Source organism: Eptatretus burgeri, chromosome 14 (assembly GCF_056783735.1).
Source record: "Eptatretus burgeri isolate ZD-2024b chromosome 14, Ebu_testis_v1, whole genome shotgun sequence".
In the NCBI taxonomy this organism is placed as follows: domain Eukaryota; kingdom Metazoa; phylum Chordata; class Myxini; order Myxiniformes; family Myxinidae; genus Eptatretus; species Eptatretus burgeri.
This window is the reverse complement of record NC_140974.1, coordinates 51455642-51474417: the sequence shown is the minus strand read 5'-3', so window position 1 is coordinate 51474417 and position 18776 is coordinate 51455642. Positions and strand designations below refer to the sequence as shown.

General features: G+C 42.2%; 1 protein-coding gene and 1 long non-coding RNA gene across 4 annotated transcripts; one reads left to right on the top strand and one right to left on the bottom strand.

Moving 5' to 3' along the window:
• Positions 1-984: 984 nt before the first annotated feature.
• LOC147013183 (uncharacterized) lies at positions 985-7213 on the bottom strand. Of its 2 annotated transcripts, none has more exons than XR_015051424.1 (2): positions 6685-7213; positions 985-3668 (listed from the first exon to the last, which is right to left on the bottom strand). It is a non-coding gene; the product is annotated as an uncharacterized LOC147013183 (long non-coding RNA). The 2 variants fall into 2 exon arrangements; XR_015051425.1 differs by lacking the exon at positions 6685-7213 and adding an exon at positions 6576-6671.
• Positions 2453-17837, top strand: LSM2 (LSM2 homolog, U6 small nuclear RNA and mRNA degradation associated). 2 transcript variants are annotated; one of them, XM_085855816.1, is made up of 5 exons: positions 2453-2477; positions 7866-7933; positions 9171-9201; positions 10950-11009; positions 17162-17837. In XM_085855816.1, the coding sequence occupies exons 1-5, from the start codon at positions 2475-2477 to the stop codon at positions 17285-17287; spliced, it is 288 nt and encodes a 95-aa protein (XP_085711942.1). In that variant the 5' UTR covers positions 2453-2474; the 3' UTR covers positions 17288-17837. The 2 variants fall into 2 exon arrangements, with proteins under 2 accessions (XP_085711942.1, XP_085711941.1); XM_085855815.1 differs by lacking the exon at positions 2453-2477 and adding an exon at positions 2995-3224.
• Positions 17838-18776: the final 939 nt, after the last annotated feature.

Genomic DNA, 18776 nt, shown 5'->3' with positions numbered 1-18776 from the left:
TCCCCGGTAGTTGGACGACATGGGTATTTAGGTATATTGAAATTTGACAATTAACCCTACCCCACGCCATCGAAATATTGGCGACCACGGTCCGCTAAGGGACCCGTGACCTTTCGGACTTATCCGAGAGTCACGACCTAAATTCCGGGGTGTTCGGTGGAAACGACTCTACTGCTCCACCTAGTGGTCGTTTATCGCCACCGAACCCCGGCCCACAACAATATTGGGTGTGTGACAAGGATGAATTGATTCAATTTTGGTGAAGATCCGGATCCAGATCTGGATACGAGAATTACTTAATTTTTAAAGTGATCTTTCACCATTGAGAGATAGGGCCAAAAACTATATAGTACTATGTATAGCATGATATTTCAAAAAAGTATTGGGCCCGATATGTTCTCATGGATCAGGCATTACAGGGCGGAGTTATGCACTCTACCGAGTGCCCTTGTAGTTTTGTTTGTATCAATAGAAGCTGTAAAATTGATGCTTGCGATTAAAGGATACGTTGTGGAGATTTTACAAGTCCTTTTTTTCAGTCTCGGTCTTCCATGGATGACTCAGAGAAGATCGGTGGTGACCTGTACACTCTGAAAAAGTTGTCAGTATAGTAAATAAAATGATATAGTCATTGAAAGTGATGGTGTTGTGTATGGTGGTATTTTGTAAATGTAAGACTGAAGACAGAAAAGCCTGCCAAGGTTGTGCGAGTAAGGAATGCGAGAGAAGATTGATGTGGATGTAATCTCGATTATGTAAATGAACTGCAAAGACTGAACGTTTTGGCTTGTGTTGTGTACATTCGTGTGTGTGTGTGTGTGTGTGTGTGTGTGTGTGTGTGTGTGTGTGTGTGTGTGTGTGTGTGTGTGTGTGTGTGTGTGTGAGATATCTATGAACACCACAAGTCTCAATTAGTCTAGGTGATGGGTGCAAAATACAGCTAGAATTGCTCAGTAAGTGATAAAAGCATGAGACTTGGCACAATTATTCTTCAACCCATACTGTTTATTTTCAAGGGTGGAGCCATTGAATACAGCATGTTCCTTAGCAACGGTTGCTAGGGAACAAATTTACCCTAGCAACGGGCTTTTTAAGCCTATTTCCTACATTCAGAAAGGTTGGTGCTATGTTACAGAACATCAGAACTATCAGTAGACATGTTATAAAGACAATTAGTGTCGTGTATGGGCGTAGCGTGTACTATATGGGCGGAGCCCGAGTCACGGTTGGTGGTGGTCACGTGGTTGTGGCTTCATATGTCACGACTCGCCCACTAGGGACTTGTAGCACCAGTAGCGTCAGAAGCAGCATGTGCTGTCATTAGCAGTGTCCTGTAGGTCGTGTGCCTGTAGAGTGCATCGAGTACGTAATAAAGCGGGAGCTACGGGCATCCGACGCCCACCCTCTCGCTCGAGGCAATAAAGCGGAGTTGTGTTACCCTCCGGCTCGTGTCTGCCTGCTTGCACCTCTGCCACGACATTACAGTTAGTGTCATCAGAAAACAAAACAACACAATAATTAGTGTCACCACAAAACAAATTAGCATTTGTTTTGTTGCTAGGTAATGGATAAACAATACCAACTGTCTGTGTATATATTTATCCTCTATTTGTAAATGATGCTTCTACTTCACATTGCCTAATGGCCTACAGAAGAGGAATGTTTTTGGGTAAATAATCTATACAGGTTGTCATAATTGTTATCAAAAAGTAACAAAACATTAAATATTTAGTTGCTTAGCAACCTATTTACCATGGCAACCATCTGAGTACACATAGAAGACTACCTGTGAACACGGGATTCACTTAACTCATTAACTCAACTTAAACATAAGAGTCTTGTTATCAAAAGAAGACCTTCTTCCTGGAAATATAATGAAAGCAATGGTATTTTACACCATACATCAAATCAAAACATTGTTGCTACACAATACATTCACGGTAGCAACCAGCAACTCGCAACTAGCAACTGTCAATTATGTTGTCACCTTGGAATTTCTTTGGACCTTCGCCATAGCTTTAAGCATTGTCACAATCTCTCCTGCATGTGCAGTAAACAGTGCATTGTAAGTGCGCTCGTGCACATTTGCAGTCTCTACACCTGCTCCTACATGCACACTTCAGCAGCTCTGGGCAGGATGCACTCACTGGCTTCTGGCAAATTTGTCCACAGGGGCTTCCACTGTTCTGGGCAAGTCCATCCCCACTCAGCAGGAGAGGATAACTGGCGATACGGCATGGTAGTATGCCCCCAGTAGTGCCCACCTTGCAATACTGCCCTCCTGATATGTTGCTGTAGGGCAGCCTTGGTGGGAGGAAGGGCTGACATCTGACGCCCTTTGCGTATGAATAGAAGCTTCCTAACTTCCCAAGTGGACTGGTCGTGGCGTCTCCCGATCTTTGCTGTGATAAACTTGCGGTACTTTCCCATAGTCCCGGCGCCTCTTGATGCAGCTGAACACAAACAGCTGAGCAATGGTGAGCACTGGTTGACTGAGGTTTGTGTTGCTTGTTTGATCCTTAATATTTAACCCATTGATGAGCATGCTGACTACTGACAAAAGCGACTGCAGCACTGATTCCACTTGACTGGTCTGGTCAAACGACCCTGAGAATTTTACCTTTTGCGTAAAAATGTCACGTCGGATCGTAGCGGCAATTTGAGTCATCATGACACTGTTCATCTCGATCAGTCTGATATCCTTGTCGCAGGACAGTGCCGACATCATCCTCATAGGCCATGAACACATCCCTCCCTTCCTTGTAGGCTTTCATACCTGGGAGATGCATGAAAATTCGGTCTTTAAGGTGCGTACTATTTACTCGTGAGGTAACAGCCACTCCAAGCTGATCCAGCCTTTCGGTGTATAGCTTGGTAAGATCAGCAAGCGTGAACACCTTAATGTCCTCATCTTGTCTCCTCTCCTCTATGTAGGATATCAGCTCATGCGATGCCTTTGCATGTTTGATCACTTGAGGTACCTGGCTCCTGCGGGACTATTCCACGTGCTCTGTTGTACAAGTTCATGAGGCATCTTGTATGATACTTTGCCTCAAGGGCAATAAGGTCTCCTGCACTTAATTTTGCCAGAAGATCCTCATCTTGGAGCTCATGTGCACACTTCCGCACACGGAAATCTACTTGAAATGTGGAGACTTCATGAAGTTTCTCATTTGTTTCCGGTTTGGAACAAAAGAAGCACACAGGACTTTTGCTGTCTACAGGTATGTAGGTATGTGCTTCTCCAGTATTGCTTCGTGTGAAAATCCGCTTAGAAGTTGTTGCTTCTTCATAAGATTTGCGCCTCCGCTCCTTGGCACGTTCCAGTTTACTTTTACCAAACTTCAAGTAACAGGATTTATGCCACTTTGCATTCTGTTCCTTAAATGTGGACTCCACACCATTTCCATGGTCCAATCGTGTGACATCTATTTGTACTGGCATGCAGTGGAGTTCATTAAATTGAAGGATGTTCTCAGCTATGGTTTTATAACCTGCATCAGTGAGACATGTCAATTGTTCTTTGCTGTCTACCTGACAAAAGGACACATTTAGACCAGTCAGTTGTCAGGGTATCTGAAGGCAAGGGGCTTGCCATTTTTAAGCATGCAGGGTAGGTTAGTTGACCATTACCACATCTTCCACCACCAAATAGAAGCTATACATACCTGCACAGAAAAAAAACAAAATTCAGGGATATGATTGAATAAATAATCAACAGGAGCATGCATTCATTGTTTTTTTTTTTTTTTAGAATTTTCCTCTACAAATAGGCAAAAATATGCGAGAGGGGAATGCTCAGATGGTGATACAAACAGGGAAATATGTTGCCAAGCAAAGGTTATGAAGCCTTCTGCAGTGAACAATTGCTCCAGAGTAATGTTAGCATAAGGAGTAAAATTTTAGATATTAACATACATGATGATTATTTTGAAAAATTAGAATGCAGACATCCTATATACTGGTTGCTAAGGAAAATATGTTGCCGAGCAACCATTTTAAGCCTTTTGCAGTTGACAATTGCTCTGGAGTGATGTAAATATGATGGGTAAAGTTATAGATAATAAAATGTGTTGTAATTGACAAGTAAAATTGGTCTGCAGGCATCTTTTGTGCTGGTTGCTAAGGAAAATATGTTGCCTAGCAACTGAAATTAAGCCTTGTGTTGTTGACAATTGCTCCAAATTGATGTTTATCTGAAAATTGAAGTTGTAGATATTAAAATACATCATAATCATCTATCTATAATTCCAGCAATGTGTGTGTGTGTGTGTGTGTGTGTGTGTGTGTGTGTGTGTGTGTGTGTGTGTGTGTGTGTGTGTGTGTGTGTGTGTGTGTGTGTGTGTGTGTGTGTGTGTGTGTGTGTGTGTGTGTGTGTGTGTGTGTGTGTGAGACCGCTGTTTCTCGACAACCGCTGGTCCGATCTAATTGAAACTTGCCAGGTATATTGCTGGGGACTTGAGGATGTGCCTTTTTAAGGTTTGATATTAATCGGACAAGTGCTTCCCAAGTTATGGCCATTTATTTACCAAACCAATGACAAGACACGTTGTTGCGTGGGTGTGGCCGATGGGGAAGGGAAGCTCAGCCGCGTTCCCCATTACGGGTTACAACGTACGGGCTTCCGGAGAGTGATGACTTCATGTATTCTAATAATTTCTCGATTTCTTATGTGCATTTATAGATAAACACAATGGCCCAAGTTATGATCGTTTTCATATTAGACGGTGTATAAATTTCGGGAACATCAGAGTGCTGGTATCATCAGAGTGCTCCGAACCAGGAAGTAAATTTTTTCTCTCTCTTCTCTTCTCTTTTTGTTTTTCCTTGCCACGACATTGCGAAAAGGTAAAATACGTTGGCGCTAATTGAATAATTGGGTATTAAAAATAAAGTGCGAATAATTGGAACTGCGAAGAATATCGAACTTCCGGGTCACGCACGTACGGGCACGTGAGAGCGAAGAAATGGCCTGTGTGGTTTATTTATTTATTATTATTATTTTTTTTTTTTACGGGCACGTACTAGTTTAATAAAATTGGTCCACAGTCATCCTATGTGCTGGTTGCTTAGGAAAATATATTGCCTAGCGACTTGCTATGCTATATGCAGTTCACATTGGCTCCACCCCTGAAAACGTTTCGAAAAATGTTGTGTTGAACATTTGTGCAAAGATTCATGCTTTTATCACAATCTGAACAATTTTTTCACCCCTCGCCTTGACTATAAATACGAATACAAAAGAAAGGGGAATCTATATATTAATACTGAAGGACCAATTTTGTGCTCCTCCTCGTGGTCGCGTCACGTTTTTCTCGGTACTGTGACCTGGACTGAAAGAAACTTTGTACCCGTAAGAGTGCATCGCACATAGTGGCAATAGTCAACCTTCAACTCTGAAGCAGAATAAACACTTTTCGTTGAGACGGGGGTGAAGAGTGAAGAGGCGGGGTCGGGGGGATGAAGAGACGGGGGCAGGGAGTGAAGAGGCGGGGGGCAAGGTAAGCAAGTTTTTGGGCGGGGGTGAGCAAATTGAAAGTGGGAGACGGGGGGGGATGGGGCGGGGTTGAGTGTGAGGGGGTTGATAGGGGGGCGAGGGCAAGTAGGGCGAGGAATCAAGAGACGGGGGGGCGGGGAGTGAAGAGGCGGGGCTGGAGCGGGGGATGAGTAGGTGGGGCAAGCACGCCCTGTCCAGTCCATGTCCCTCGAGTGTGGGTGAGCTGGTGAGGGTGGTTGAATGAACGGAATCAGTCTGTGACGGGGTTTCGGCTACTATAGACTATTGCCATATATTTTAACCTCTGACCCCTAACCCATCCCTCCCCTCAAAAAAACAAGGACAAATGTGTCCACGAGCAGCGTTCTAAAGATTTTGTCGGCTAAAAAAAAATATATATTTAAAAAAAATTTTTTTAAAACAACAACTTCCGATATTTCGTCACGTGCCTTGATTAAGCCAATAGCGAAACGCGTCATAATGTCTTTACGTATTTACGATATATCGGGTATTTACGAAATAAATAATGTATTTACGAAATTACAATACGATAAATGGAATAATCTTTAAATAGTAACGTGAACTTTTCGAAACTTTAAAGCAAATGTCCGGATAAATTTAAAAGTTCATGATAGACGCTCTCACAAGGCACCGTCTATGTGAGGATGTGTACATGTGCTCAGTATTTAAGGAGATCCGGATCTTGTATATACAAGAGCCGAGTCCTCGAGATTAAGGTAGAAGAAGAAGAAGAAGAAGAAGAAGAAGAAGAAGAAGAAGAAGAAGAAGAAGAAGAAGAAGGCCGTCTATGAGCAGCGCTCGCTCCGCGAAAATATTGAAATTAAATAAATAAAAAATAATAAACATCACCACGTGACAAGTCAACAGCCTGAGGAGATGTGCACGTTTTAGTTTATACCCAATGGTTTTGTTTTGTTATTTTTAATTCCTTTCTTGTTACACAAACACCGTCATTGCGGCGGCATCGTCGCTGAGGTAAAAATAAAAAACATTTCACTCAGAATGCGGTTAATCACATTCATTTACACAGGAAAGCAGCGAGAAAGAAAAATTCGACCTTTAAATTGATGTTCCCTTCATAGTAACAAGTAAAAAGAGAAGGAAGACCCTCAATGTGACCGTCGAGTGACACAAGGGCCATGGAGAGTGACGGAGAAGTTACTCACCGAAATGTGGACCTTCCACCCCCCAGAGCGGCCTTCACCGTTTTGTGTGGGAGTTCGGATGAGTGCTTCATCTTGTCCTGCTCTTAACATCTTTCATCACCACGTTTAATGTCCCAATCGCTGTTTGCTTGCAGTGTGTAAAAAAAAACAAAACAAATCATTTTATTTCGTTCGAATCGATCTTGGGGGTTGTTTTTTTTTTGTTTGTTTCGTGCTGTTTCTAAAGTAAATGAAGCGGGAAAAGTAAATTTTGAGTTCTCTCGTCAACAAAATGTGATAAAACCCAGAAATTCATCCGTTTGTAAAGGAAACAAATTTATCGAAATTCTAGAATGTTTCATTGGATTAAGGAGTTTCGATACGCGGTTCAGGATTTACGGTTGTGATAAATGTCGATACGATCGATATTTATCATGGGTATTTAAACATTTAAACAACAACAACAACAACAACAACAACAACAACAACAACAACAACAACAACAACAACAACAACAAAGCAGTCTCGCGAGATCCGGGAGTTTCGCGCCGTTTCCAACATGGTGAGTAGTTTTCTTCACACGTTTCATCCCTTCATGGTGTTTGAACCCTCTCTCAGCCCATTACAGTTGTTGTTTTTTCTTCTACCTTTGCTGTGCAGTCTTTTGATTTGTGTTTTTACACCGGTGCACGTTTCAGCACGTTCGTGATAAAGCGTACAGTACGTACAGTACAGTACAGTACCCAGACTCAGTGCAGCTTTTATAATTGTTTTGATTGGGAATTGTGGAATCATGTTTGTCCTTTTTCTTGTGTAACCGAGTTACGTGTGAGTTCTCTCCTCACAGAGAAACGCACAACGATGAATTAGGTTGCCGTGTTTTTTAAACTAACAGCTGCTTGTTAACCACACTGTGTTATTCTGGTTACTGTCACAATCCAATGCAACAGCTTAACCAGCACAACCCCGTGTATAACCCCCAATGACCAGGACAATTCTCCAGCAGGCCACACTTGTTGGGGGTCTGATCGTACATGAGTGATTTCTCTCGTGACTTGAACAAGACATGAAATGAGGATGTGGGATTTGGGATTTGGGATTTGGGATTTGGGATTTGGGATTTGCCTCTTGCTTGTTTTCTTCTGTCCACCTCACTTGTCCTCTTGTACATCATTAACGTTTTGATCTCTGCTCTTGTTTAGCTTTTCTATTCGTTCTTCAAGTCCCTGGTGGGTAAAGATGTGGTTGTAGAACTCAAGAACGACCTCAGGTTGGGATTGTTGTGACTCTCTCTCTCTTCGCACTACTTCATACCCCTCACCTCCCACACCCACCTCAACGATCCTCACTCTTCTCACACACTCATTCATCCCTCTTACCCCCCCCTCCCATCCTAACTCTCCTCGTTATCCTTCATACCCCTCACCTCCCACACCCACCTCAATGATCCTCACTCTTCTCACACTCATTCATCCCTCTTACTCCCCCTGCCCCCCACAATCCTAACTCTCCTCGTTATCCTTCATACCCCTCACCTCCCACACCCACCTCAATGATCCTCACTCTTCTCACACTCATTCATCCCTCTTACTCCCCCTGCCCCCCCCACAATCCTAACTCTCCTCGTTATCCTTCATACCCCTCACCTCCCACACCCACCTCAATGATCCTCACTCTTCTCACACTCATTCATCCCTCTTACTCCCCCCTGCCCCCCCCACAATCCTAACTCTCCTCGTTATCCTTCATACCCCTCACCTCCCACACCCACCTCAATGATCCTCACTCTTCTCACACTCATTCATCCCTCTTACTCCCCCCTGCCCCCCCCCCCCACAATCCTAACTCTCCTCGTTATCCTTCATACCCCTCACCTCCCACACCCACCTCAATGATCCTCACTCTTCTCACACTCATTCATCCCTCTTACTCCCCCCTGCCCCCCCCACAATCCTAACTCTGTTCGTTATCCTTCATTCCCCTCACCTCCCACACCCACCTCAACGATCCTCACTCTTCTCACACTCATTCATCCCTCTTACTCCCTCCCCCCTCCCATTCTAACTCTCCTCATTCTCCTTCATACCCCTTACCTCCCCCACCATGATATATTTACATACATACATATATATATATATATATATATATATATATATATTAATATTCAAGTTATTTTTCATAATGGAGAGATTTGGCCAAAACAATATGGAGCATGACACTTCAAAGCGATGACAAAATGAGGCGGACGAGTTTGGTAGTTGACAAGAACAAGCGGATTCAATTTTGGTTCAGTTCTGGATCCGGATCCGGCCTATCGGTGGGATACAAAACGTAAACTAAGCCTGGATGAGGTATGCACTCTATCCAGTACGGTTCCAGGTAAATGACCATCCTTACCACCGGTGATTTTAAAATAAACAAACAAACCTTAAAAAGTTATTTTTTATTGAGAATGTGCAAAATCAAACCATTTTATGCAAGTACCTTTTGTTGATTTTGTTTTTCAGCATCTGTGGGACGTTGCACTCCGTCGACCAGGTGTGTTCGTTTTGCTGCACAACATATGCTTTTATCCTCCCGCGTGTGGGATTAAGCCACCGGGTGCACGCATTCACGCACACTTTTGTCGTACACACCTGTGGGCGTTTGAATCGACCTACACACAGATTCGTGAGCATGTCCTCGTGTTGTACGCATGCCATTATGAACTCCAGAGCATTGAAGTTCATCTGAGAGGGATGATACGCTTCTTTTTTTTGTTTTTTTTTCAGTGTTTCTAGGAGTTGATGATTATAAACAGCAAAACCTTTTATGCGGTGTTTTGCTTCCATCGCAAATTGTTCATGGTCGAGTTGGACCCCATATAAATCTTATCAGATTCTCCAGCACACAACCCTGACCTTTGGGTCATGACGTGGGTGTGCAAAGCTCAGTTTATGAACCGGGTGTGCTTCGTCCAAATTTGAAGTTTTCAATAAATTGTTGGAAAAACCAGCACAACAATTGTTTTTAGGCAATTTCCATCTCTGTTTAGTGCTGTAACCGAACTGTCACTTGGTTATTTATTTATTCATATGCAGCCTGTGACTGCTTGGCTGCATCATTTTCTGAGGGCAAGGCTGTGCCGCTCATGCAGTTCCCCGTTTCCAGTAAGCCTGTACTCATTTTGCCGACCTGCTGAGTCAACCCACCTGGTGTTGATTCAATGGTAGGACAGTGGCTTTGACTCGGGATTCTAAGATCTTAAGCCAGCCCCCTTAGCTGTTAAGCCAACACCAGGCTTCTGTCACTTGGTGTTTGCACAGATAAACCAAAGTGATTTCTAAATTGTTGACAAATACAGATCCGAAGTAAAAGTTTTGCCATTAACGTGAAATTTAATTTGACTCCGGTGGCAGGTAGACTAGTTAGTTGGGTTTGTGAGATGGCATGGCTGTCGATCGCATGATTACCATTGCCCCAAACTACATCTTCAGAGATAGCGTCGAAACTAACCCATGGATTGTGAGTTGTGTGGGAGTAAATGTTTATGCATTGTTCACACTTTTAATCTGGACTACTGCAATGACATTGTCACAGATTGGTTAATCCATCCAAAGCTTCGATGTCAACTGCGCACACGTCTGCAGAAATACACACACACACAACCTCTCAAAAGTTGGGGTTCAATCCAAAGTACCTTTTCTGCATGAACATGCATACGTGTTGTGGTGTACCTGTGGTAGACCTAACCCATGGGTTAAATCCAAGGGTTCAGGTGCACAGGTGTACTTGCTAAAGCAGTAAGACCTGTGAGGTGTTGGAAACCTGCTATCAGAATCAGAGGAATTTGATTGGTATACAATGGATGGAATCAGAACATCTCACAAGGGGAAGCTGACATTTTGGATGCTAACCGTTTGTTGAAGCAAAAGAGGATGAATGCTTAGCAAAGGGTTAACACCCAAAACATCACCTCCTCCTTCATTCCCATGATGGTTAGCATACCTCGATCAACATGCTGTTGATGCCATCCATTGTTCTACCTCTCCTCTGACGTAGATCTAGCCTTCACCAGCAAGACTATGGGGAAAGGGGGGGGGGGACGGCAAAAACTACATTGGGGACATTCTCGATTGGGATGCGACTGCCATATTTAGATAGTTTTGTTTACGATACAGTAAGCATCTGCATTCATTGAAATAATCTCGTTTTTGTTTTGTTTCCTCCCTCATGTAAGTTTCATGCAACTTCTCCAGTTTGTTGTGACAAAGTACAATGACATGCATGTTTCTTGATATGCGCAGTATTTGAACATCAAGCTGACTGATATCAGCGTCACAGACCCGGAGAAGTATCCGCACATGGTATGATGGCTTATTCATTACCTCTGCCACCGAAGGTGGACGGAGGTTATGTTTTTCACCCCTGTCTGTCAGAGTGTGAGCAGGACATCTCAAAAAGTTACGGACAGATCTGGACAAAACTTGGTGGATAGGTTGGGTGTGTGACAAGGATGAATCATTTGGGTTTTGGTGAAGATACGGATCAGAATACGATAATTTTTTAAGTGTTTCTTCACCATTGAAAGATAGGGCCAAAAACTATATATATATAGCATGATATGTAAAAAAAAGTTCTGGATGGATTGAGACAAAAACTTAGTGGATGAGTTGGGCAGATGCCAAGAACAAGTTGATTACATTTTGGTTAATGTCGACGTGCAGATCCGGCCTATCGGTGTGATACAAAAAAGGTAAACTGTTCAGCCTGGCGGAGGTATGCGTTCTACTGAGTGCCGTCTTTTCTTTTTTTTCTTTTCCTTGCTGGTGGTGGACCATTCTTTTAGGTTGATGATGTGGATGGATGGTAAAAACATTCATCCAAACATAGATGGCCTTTTATTTTACTTCTCTCTCCTGTGCTAATCCTGTTCTTTCGTTCTACTTCTTTTTTTTTTTTCTTATCTTTACCATAATTTTTACCCTACACCCACAAAGCAAAAATCGAGTTGAAGCAACTGGTTCAGTTTTATTTGTCTGTCTCGAGACGTCAGTCTGCAATCGAGGAACTTCATTTCAATTGAATCAAATATTTTGAACACTATGTGGAACATGAATCGGAACACAAGTGAGGTAATTCCTTTTCACTCTGCCTGTCTGGCAGTAAAACAAAATTGAAAATCATTCCAAACAGGAAATCTACTGTTTTTAGCGACGTTATCTATCTATAATTCCAGCAATCTCTGTGTCTGTGTGTCTGTGTCTGTGACCGCTGTTTCTCGACAACCACTGGTCCGATCTAATTGAAACTTGCCAGGTATATTGCTGGGGACCTGTGCATGTGCCTTTTAAAGGTTTGATATTTATCGGACAAGTGCTTCCCAAGTTATGGCCATTTATTTACCAAACTAATGACAAGACACATTGCTGCGTAGGCGTGGCCGTTGGGGAAAGGGCGCCTGAGTTACCGTGGCGTAGGAGTGGCAATGGTCAATGGCAGCGAATGTCATGGCAAGCAAAGACAGGGAGGTAAACTCGATTTTAATTTTAATTAACTCTGTGTGTGGAAGTATCACAGCAGTTGTTACTTCAATGCAAGCGATAATTCGTGGAATGCATGTGAACATTCCGTACGGGCACGCACCACTTCCGGATAGTGATGACTTACTGTATTGTAATAATTTCTTGATTTCTTATGCGCATTTAGAGATAAACACAATGCCCCAATCCATTCGTTATTTACGAGAGCGAAGGAATGGACTGTGTGTTTGTTTGAAAGTTTTTTTTTTGGGGGGGGGGGGGGGGTTTGCACATATGGCCACGCACGTACAGGCACATACTAGTAAAACAAAAGGACACAGACAACGAATGTAACGTGTTAAATAAGGTAGTGCGACAGACGCTGCATCAACGGCCATAAACCTCCAAAAAAGGGCTTTTGGTTCACGAGTCAGTAAGTGACCACTATATTCGTTATTGGTGTGTCTGTCTGTCTGTCCCAAGCATAGCTCCGTGGGTTTTTATCCGATCCCGATAAAATTTGGGTGGGAGGTTTATGTCATGATCTAGTTGTGGTTTCCTGAGAATGGGCATGGTGCGCCCTTTATGGGCGGAGCTACGCCCAAAAAAACATGTTTTTAGGGGGTAGCCGATTTCAATTTACATCTTCCCCGGGGGGGTTTATCAAATCTGGCAGGGGTTTCGGTATTTGGTTAGCCCAATGGCACCTGCATAGCCCCACGGAGCTCGATATTTTTTTTTCCATTTTCGTCCCAAGGTCAAGGTCACGAACTTAGAAAATTGCGAATTTTGACATAAAAATCGTACGACCGCCCAAACTTTGAGAGCTAGGATGACACTATTTTTTTATGCATAATCTTGGTCATTCCCCACCTAAAGTCTTGAAACCATTTTGCTCTATCTCACACCTTTCCCGTGGCGCCCCCTTCAAGTTTGTTTTTACGCTGATTTCATCAAAGTATGGATAATCCGAGGAGTCTGAAATGCCATATCGCCTATATGACGTTATATTGTTCTTGGAATGTTCCAGAGGAAGTTTTGCACCAAAGGTCATAATCCTTGACCTTTGACCTTTAAAGTTCACAAAGGTCAAATTTTGAAACTTGTTGAACAAAACCGGGTTTTCGACATTTTGCAACGAATAACCCGTCACTCGTACCACATCATGTTGATCATTTTTATAACTTGGTCAAAAATTATCACATTGTCTCATCCTTGACTTCTGAAACAATCTGCATCGTCCAATACCGCTCGTGAACCATTGCCATCTCCAGACTTGTCTTTTTCTTTTTCGTTTCTTTTTCTATGGCCTTTAAAGCCTTTTTAGGTCATTTCTTCGAGCATGACCTAATAATGTGGGTGTTGAGAGGAGAGGTGACGGTCCGTCCGTTCACAATGAAGTTGAAGCGGGAGATCTGGTCATTAGTGATCCTGATAGAGGTCGATGAGACGTACACGATGGTATGACGTTCAAGGTCACCGAAGGTCAAGGTCACGAGGCCTTTGAAGTTGCGAAAATGATGATTTTCAAATTCTATCTTCTCCGCCATTTCTCAAGCGATCTTGAATTTGATTGTAGCATATGAATCTATGGGACAATATCGAAATTTGCTCAGGCCGGATTTTCGATATTCGCTTTCGTTTTCGTGTCACATGACTTCAAAGTTGGCAAAAAATGCGAAAATGACGATTTTCAAAATCTATCTCTTCCTACATTTCTCAAGCGATCTTGAATTTGATTGTGGCATATGAATGTATGGGACAATATCTAAATTTGGTCAGGATGGATTTTCGAATTTCGCTTTCGTTTTCGCGCCACGTGACTTCAAAGTTTGCAAAAACTGCCCTACCTTCAGGAGGCTATATATTCTCTACTGGGCATGGTAAAAGTTCGTGAATGATGTCATTGCATAGCAGCTGACGTTGTCTTTCATGTCCATTCGAAAGAATACCGATATCTTCGAATACGTACACATCACGTGACTGAATTTTGCAAAAACTGCTTCATGTAGTTGCAAAATGACGATTTTCAAAATCTGTCTCCTCCTACATTTCTTAAGTTATCTTGAATTTGATTGTGGCATATGAATCTATGGGACAATATCTAGTTTTTGGTCCGGCTGGATTTTTGATATTCGCTTTCGTTTTCGCGTCACGTGACTTCAAAGTTGGCCAAAAATCCCTCCTGACCCGAGTACACAACACCCTAGTAACAGGAACTCATGCTTGTAAAGGTCGTTCTCGTGCTTGGTATTCGTTAACTCTCGGTGTGACTCCTATTATATAATCTGCCTGCCTGCCCGCCTGCCTGTCCATAGCATAGCTTTTTAGGTACCCCCACTCATAGCCAAATGTCCCCACCATATCGGCAAATCGCCATAGGCCTAGGTCATAGAAGCTATCAGAATCGAAAAATATCAGATGGCATATCGTTATGTGTTTAATATACGTTAAAGTGCTGGAAAAACAATAGAGATCTCCATTGTTTTCCAGCACTTTGATATACGCCATCCTTCTTTTGACACGAATATTGATTGGCAGCCGACACGACGGGACAGGTGTCCAGTCATATGAAGTTTTTACGGTGTTGTGTTTTTGATACTTCCGGTGTTTAGCACTGCTTCGTCAAATAATCGCCATGTGCGATTGCGATATTTCCGGTTTCCTTCCGCGTTTATCTTATATCGTACACATATAAACATTATTCCTGCATATAGTGCACAGTCATCGATTGTCTTAGTCATCGATTGTCTTAGTCATCGGTTGTCTTAGTCATCGGTTGTCTTAGTCATCGGTTGGTCCAGTGGAGTCCACTGGAATATTCTGAACTGAACGAACAGAACTGTGGATAGTAAGAGTGAGTAGTGTGGTGTCGTCAGTGTTGTTGTTGCACTTTTTATAAGAGATTGGAAAACAAAAAGGCTAGGCCTACGTATCTACCCATCAAATCCACTGACTAACTGGTTTGTGTCGTAGTTGTCTGTCTGCCATTTGCTACTGTACCTACCTACTCTACTACATAGAGTGATGGTGATTATACCACCTACTTCTACGGACTCTTGGCCATCTACCTACTGGACATTATTTGACGGGCTCGTTGGCATTAGTGCAGAGGAGAGTATAGTATATAAATTTGGTGATTGTTGTCCAGTAGACAGCTACAGCTGTGTGGTAAGTCAGGAAATAGACCCTATTCGGCTCTCGTTCGGAACACCGCAACACTTTTTTATTTTAACAGCTGGAAGGCTAGTTTTGGTTTTACCTTGTAGAGAATTATTTTTTAGTACAGATTGCTGAGTTTCAGAAACTTTGAGCTAGTGATAGATGAGAAATTGACCAAAATTTAAGGCTGAAAATGCACTGCGCATGCTCAGATGTTCCGAACTCGGACGAGGAATAAGGTGTATTGGAGAGCTTTTCTTGGATTTGCTATTTCACTATTAATAAGGATGTGTGGTTTGGTTATTTTCCTGTTCGGTTGGGGTGATTACCTCGGTTCTTTGGTTCAGGTCAAACATCTCATCCCTCAAAATCGACCAATTCTATTGACTAGGACTAAGCAAACTTCTACAGAATGCATGTTAGACACTCTACAATAACTGACTATAGAGCAAATTAATCAGTGGGAAGCATGTGATGGTTAGGTAGGAAAGTAATGATGGACAACGTGATGCTCAAGTTCACAGTCAAACTCCTTCCTACTGCTGCTACTGGACTCTTGTACATGTACAAACACAATTTTTTAAAACATCCCCCGAACCAAAATCTTGGTTCAGAGTTTTCAAAACCTCGGTTTGGGTGTGCGAACTGGAATATGTTGCAGCATAGCTTATTTGTCACTTAAAATTCAGTGCGAAAGCCCAAACAGATTTTATCTCGTGTATCAACGAGACGTAACCGTACCTGACATTAATATTGATTTCATTTGTTATTACGTGGAAGCACGTATCTTTGACAGTCAAAACTGAAAATATGTAATGCTCGAATATCGAGCAGTCAAATAGATGTGCTAAATGCGCAATCTACATAAAATGTTTTATGTAATTAGTCTAGTTTCTCGCAGAGATGACCGTCACTCCCGCACGGGTGTATTTTTTTTTTAATTTCAATTGAATTATATGCTTGAATACTGGAGGACACAAATCACTCTCTTGGCATTTCCAAAAACCTGTTTAGCTCTAACTGGACAAAATATTCATGCCATCTCCTGCTTTAAGAGCAGAGTAACTGTTACATTGATTAATATGGTGGCACCCAGTGTCGTTATAGTGCAAAATGCAAAGCAAGAGTTGGAAAAAAAAAAATTCCCATGTCCTTTTTCTTAAGACTGGGGGAGTAAGATGTTCTATCAATTCTCTAAAAAAAAAAAAGTAATTCTGGGGTTTTACCACCCTTGCATCTGTGGTGTTCTTCAGCTTTAGTCTTTGCTGGTTTCATAAAATATTTTTCTTTTTTTCCCCTCCTACTGATGAACGAGTAAGCTTGTATTGGATTATGACATTGGTGTCTAGGATTAGTGTTCCAATCCCATGGAAAATTGTGGAAACCCTTGTGACTGAATCCTGTCAACCCCGCCACCACTATTTCAGCTACGAGGATGCGGATTTCCTCCTCGTTTTGAATGCCTTTTGTCGGTTCTAGTTTTGTAGGACTAACCTGTTGGGCTTGTTCCAGTTGATTCATTGTATTTTTGCTGGGCCTTCGATGCATCAATCCTGTGGCATATTTGGATTGATCCATCTGCATGTACAAAAAGAATGGTACGATGAGATCCTTAAACTTCCCCAGAGAGGTATATTTAGTGGTCAAGTGTACAGTCTGATCAGTGGTTATTGAAGGTCACTCAGGTGAGCAGAGCATTAGATTTGAGCCACATCAATCGATAAGGCATCTTCATTTGTCCGTTGCAGGGCACACTTTTTGAGAGAAGTAAAATTGTAATAAACTGTCTCTCCGTGTGGAGAGGATATACTGAACTATTGACCTGTGCCATGCAGTTGTCAGTCAAGAACTGCTTCATTCGCGGTTCAGTCGTGCGTTACGTGCAGCTACCCGCCGACGAGGTGGACACCCAACTGCTGCAGGATGCTGCACGCAAGGAGGCGACACAACAAAAACCCTGATCCTCTTTTTTTATTGTTAAGATATATTTCAGTTTGCCATATGTTGGTCAGTAATTTTCATGATTTTTATTTTGCTACATGGATGTGAACACACATTCCTTCGGGAAAAAATCAACGTTTGTTTAACTCGGGACAAAAACTTTGACGTCTATGTGGAAGGGCTATCTCTCTGTGTGGTTCGTCTGGACTAGCAATGATATCTTTGAGAATGTAATTGATAACAGCTTGCAATTGTGCTGTCAGTTGCACTTTGTAAATTTGGGATGGGGGTGGACAGGAAAAGGAGGCAAATAAGAATCTGTAAAAGAGAAATTTGTTGTAAAATGCAGTTTAGATGCAATTCTGCAAAGCCACCAGTGTGTTGCTGGTGGTTGTTTTTTTATTTTATTATTATTATTATTATTATTATTTTGTATAACTCGGAAAATCTGATTTGTGGAACCACCTGTTATTTAGTTTTGTAATACATACAGGTGGTGGTGAAGAGTTTTCTTTTTGCGCAATCGTGTATGTGTATATTTCTTGAATTAAACATATTCTGACGTATTGAGCAAGTTGTCCCAGTGTGTGTGTGTGTGTGTGTGTGTGTGTGTGTGTGTGTTTTTTTTAACAGCACAGTGGTGTTTGTCCTGAATGGTTGTACAGAAATTCAAACTCTGTAGTTATGATCACGACGTGGCAAAAATGTGCGAAAGCAGTATCACTTGGCCCTGCCCCCTAGAGTAGGGCCAAAAGGTCCAATATCAAGAAATGCAATTACTGGCACATTTTAAACCTTTATTTTTTTAATGGAACTGTAAATGCAATCAACATTTGGAGACATGAAATACATAACACCTTTTTGGATTTTAGCCTTGGTTCATGCCCCAGACAGTAGGGACTTCATTGGAGTCAAGACAAGATTTTTACTTCTGATAGTGGATTATTCCTGGTGGACCTCTTTGCCACCTTTTAATTTTGCTTTATGTGGGGATTTGTGATGGCTTTTTCAGACCTGTATTTCTCGCCATCTTACCAGATATTCATTGCATGGTTCGTGACGAGAAATGTTCATGTACCGTACATCAAACTTCACAATTGGCACACACTAACTTCATGATATACTAAACTCACTAGTATGGCCACAATGAATTGACCATTCTTGTGAGGGAGCCTTTCACAAATCAGCTGCTAACATTTGGGGGCTGACTTTAGCTGTACTTTGTTCAATGGGTCAGAAATAACTCACCCACTCTTCAAAAATTGTACCAGGGCCTCCAACGTTCACCAACTAATGCTGACGGGACGAGCTTAACATCCAATCGAAGGAATGCGTATATGTTGATGAAACACATAACCCACAGTTTAGTGGGGTTGGGAATCGAACGCCATCTAGACAGCTCAGAGGGAAGCGTGCTACATCTGCACCATCCTGGCAGCTGACTTTTCAAAAGAAACCAGGAAGTGGAAAAAGGAGGTGCAAAAGAAAAACAGAGCAGCATTTCACTGT

Bases quoted from the DNA above. Each gene is read 5' to 3' on its own strand.
- LSM2 (XM_085855815.1), top strand. From the start codon at position 3,147: ATGTGGAGACTTCATGAAGTTTCTCATTTGTTTCCGGTTTGGAACAAA. The intron at 3,225-7,865 runs GTATGTAGGTAT...GCTCTTGTTTAG, and splicing joins AGGACTTTTGCTGTCTACAG to CTTTTCTATTCGTTCTTCAA. The intron at 9,202-10,949 runs GTGTGTTCGTTT...TGATATGCGCAG, and splicing joins CGTTGCACTCCGTCGACCAG to TATTTGAACATCAAGCTGAC.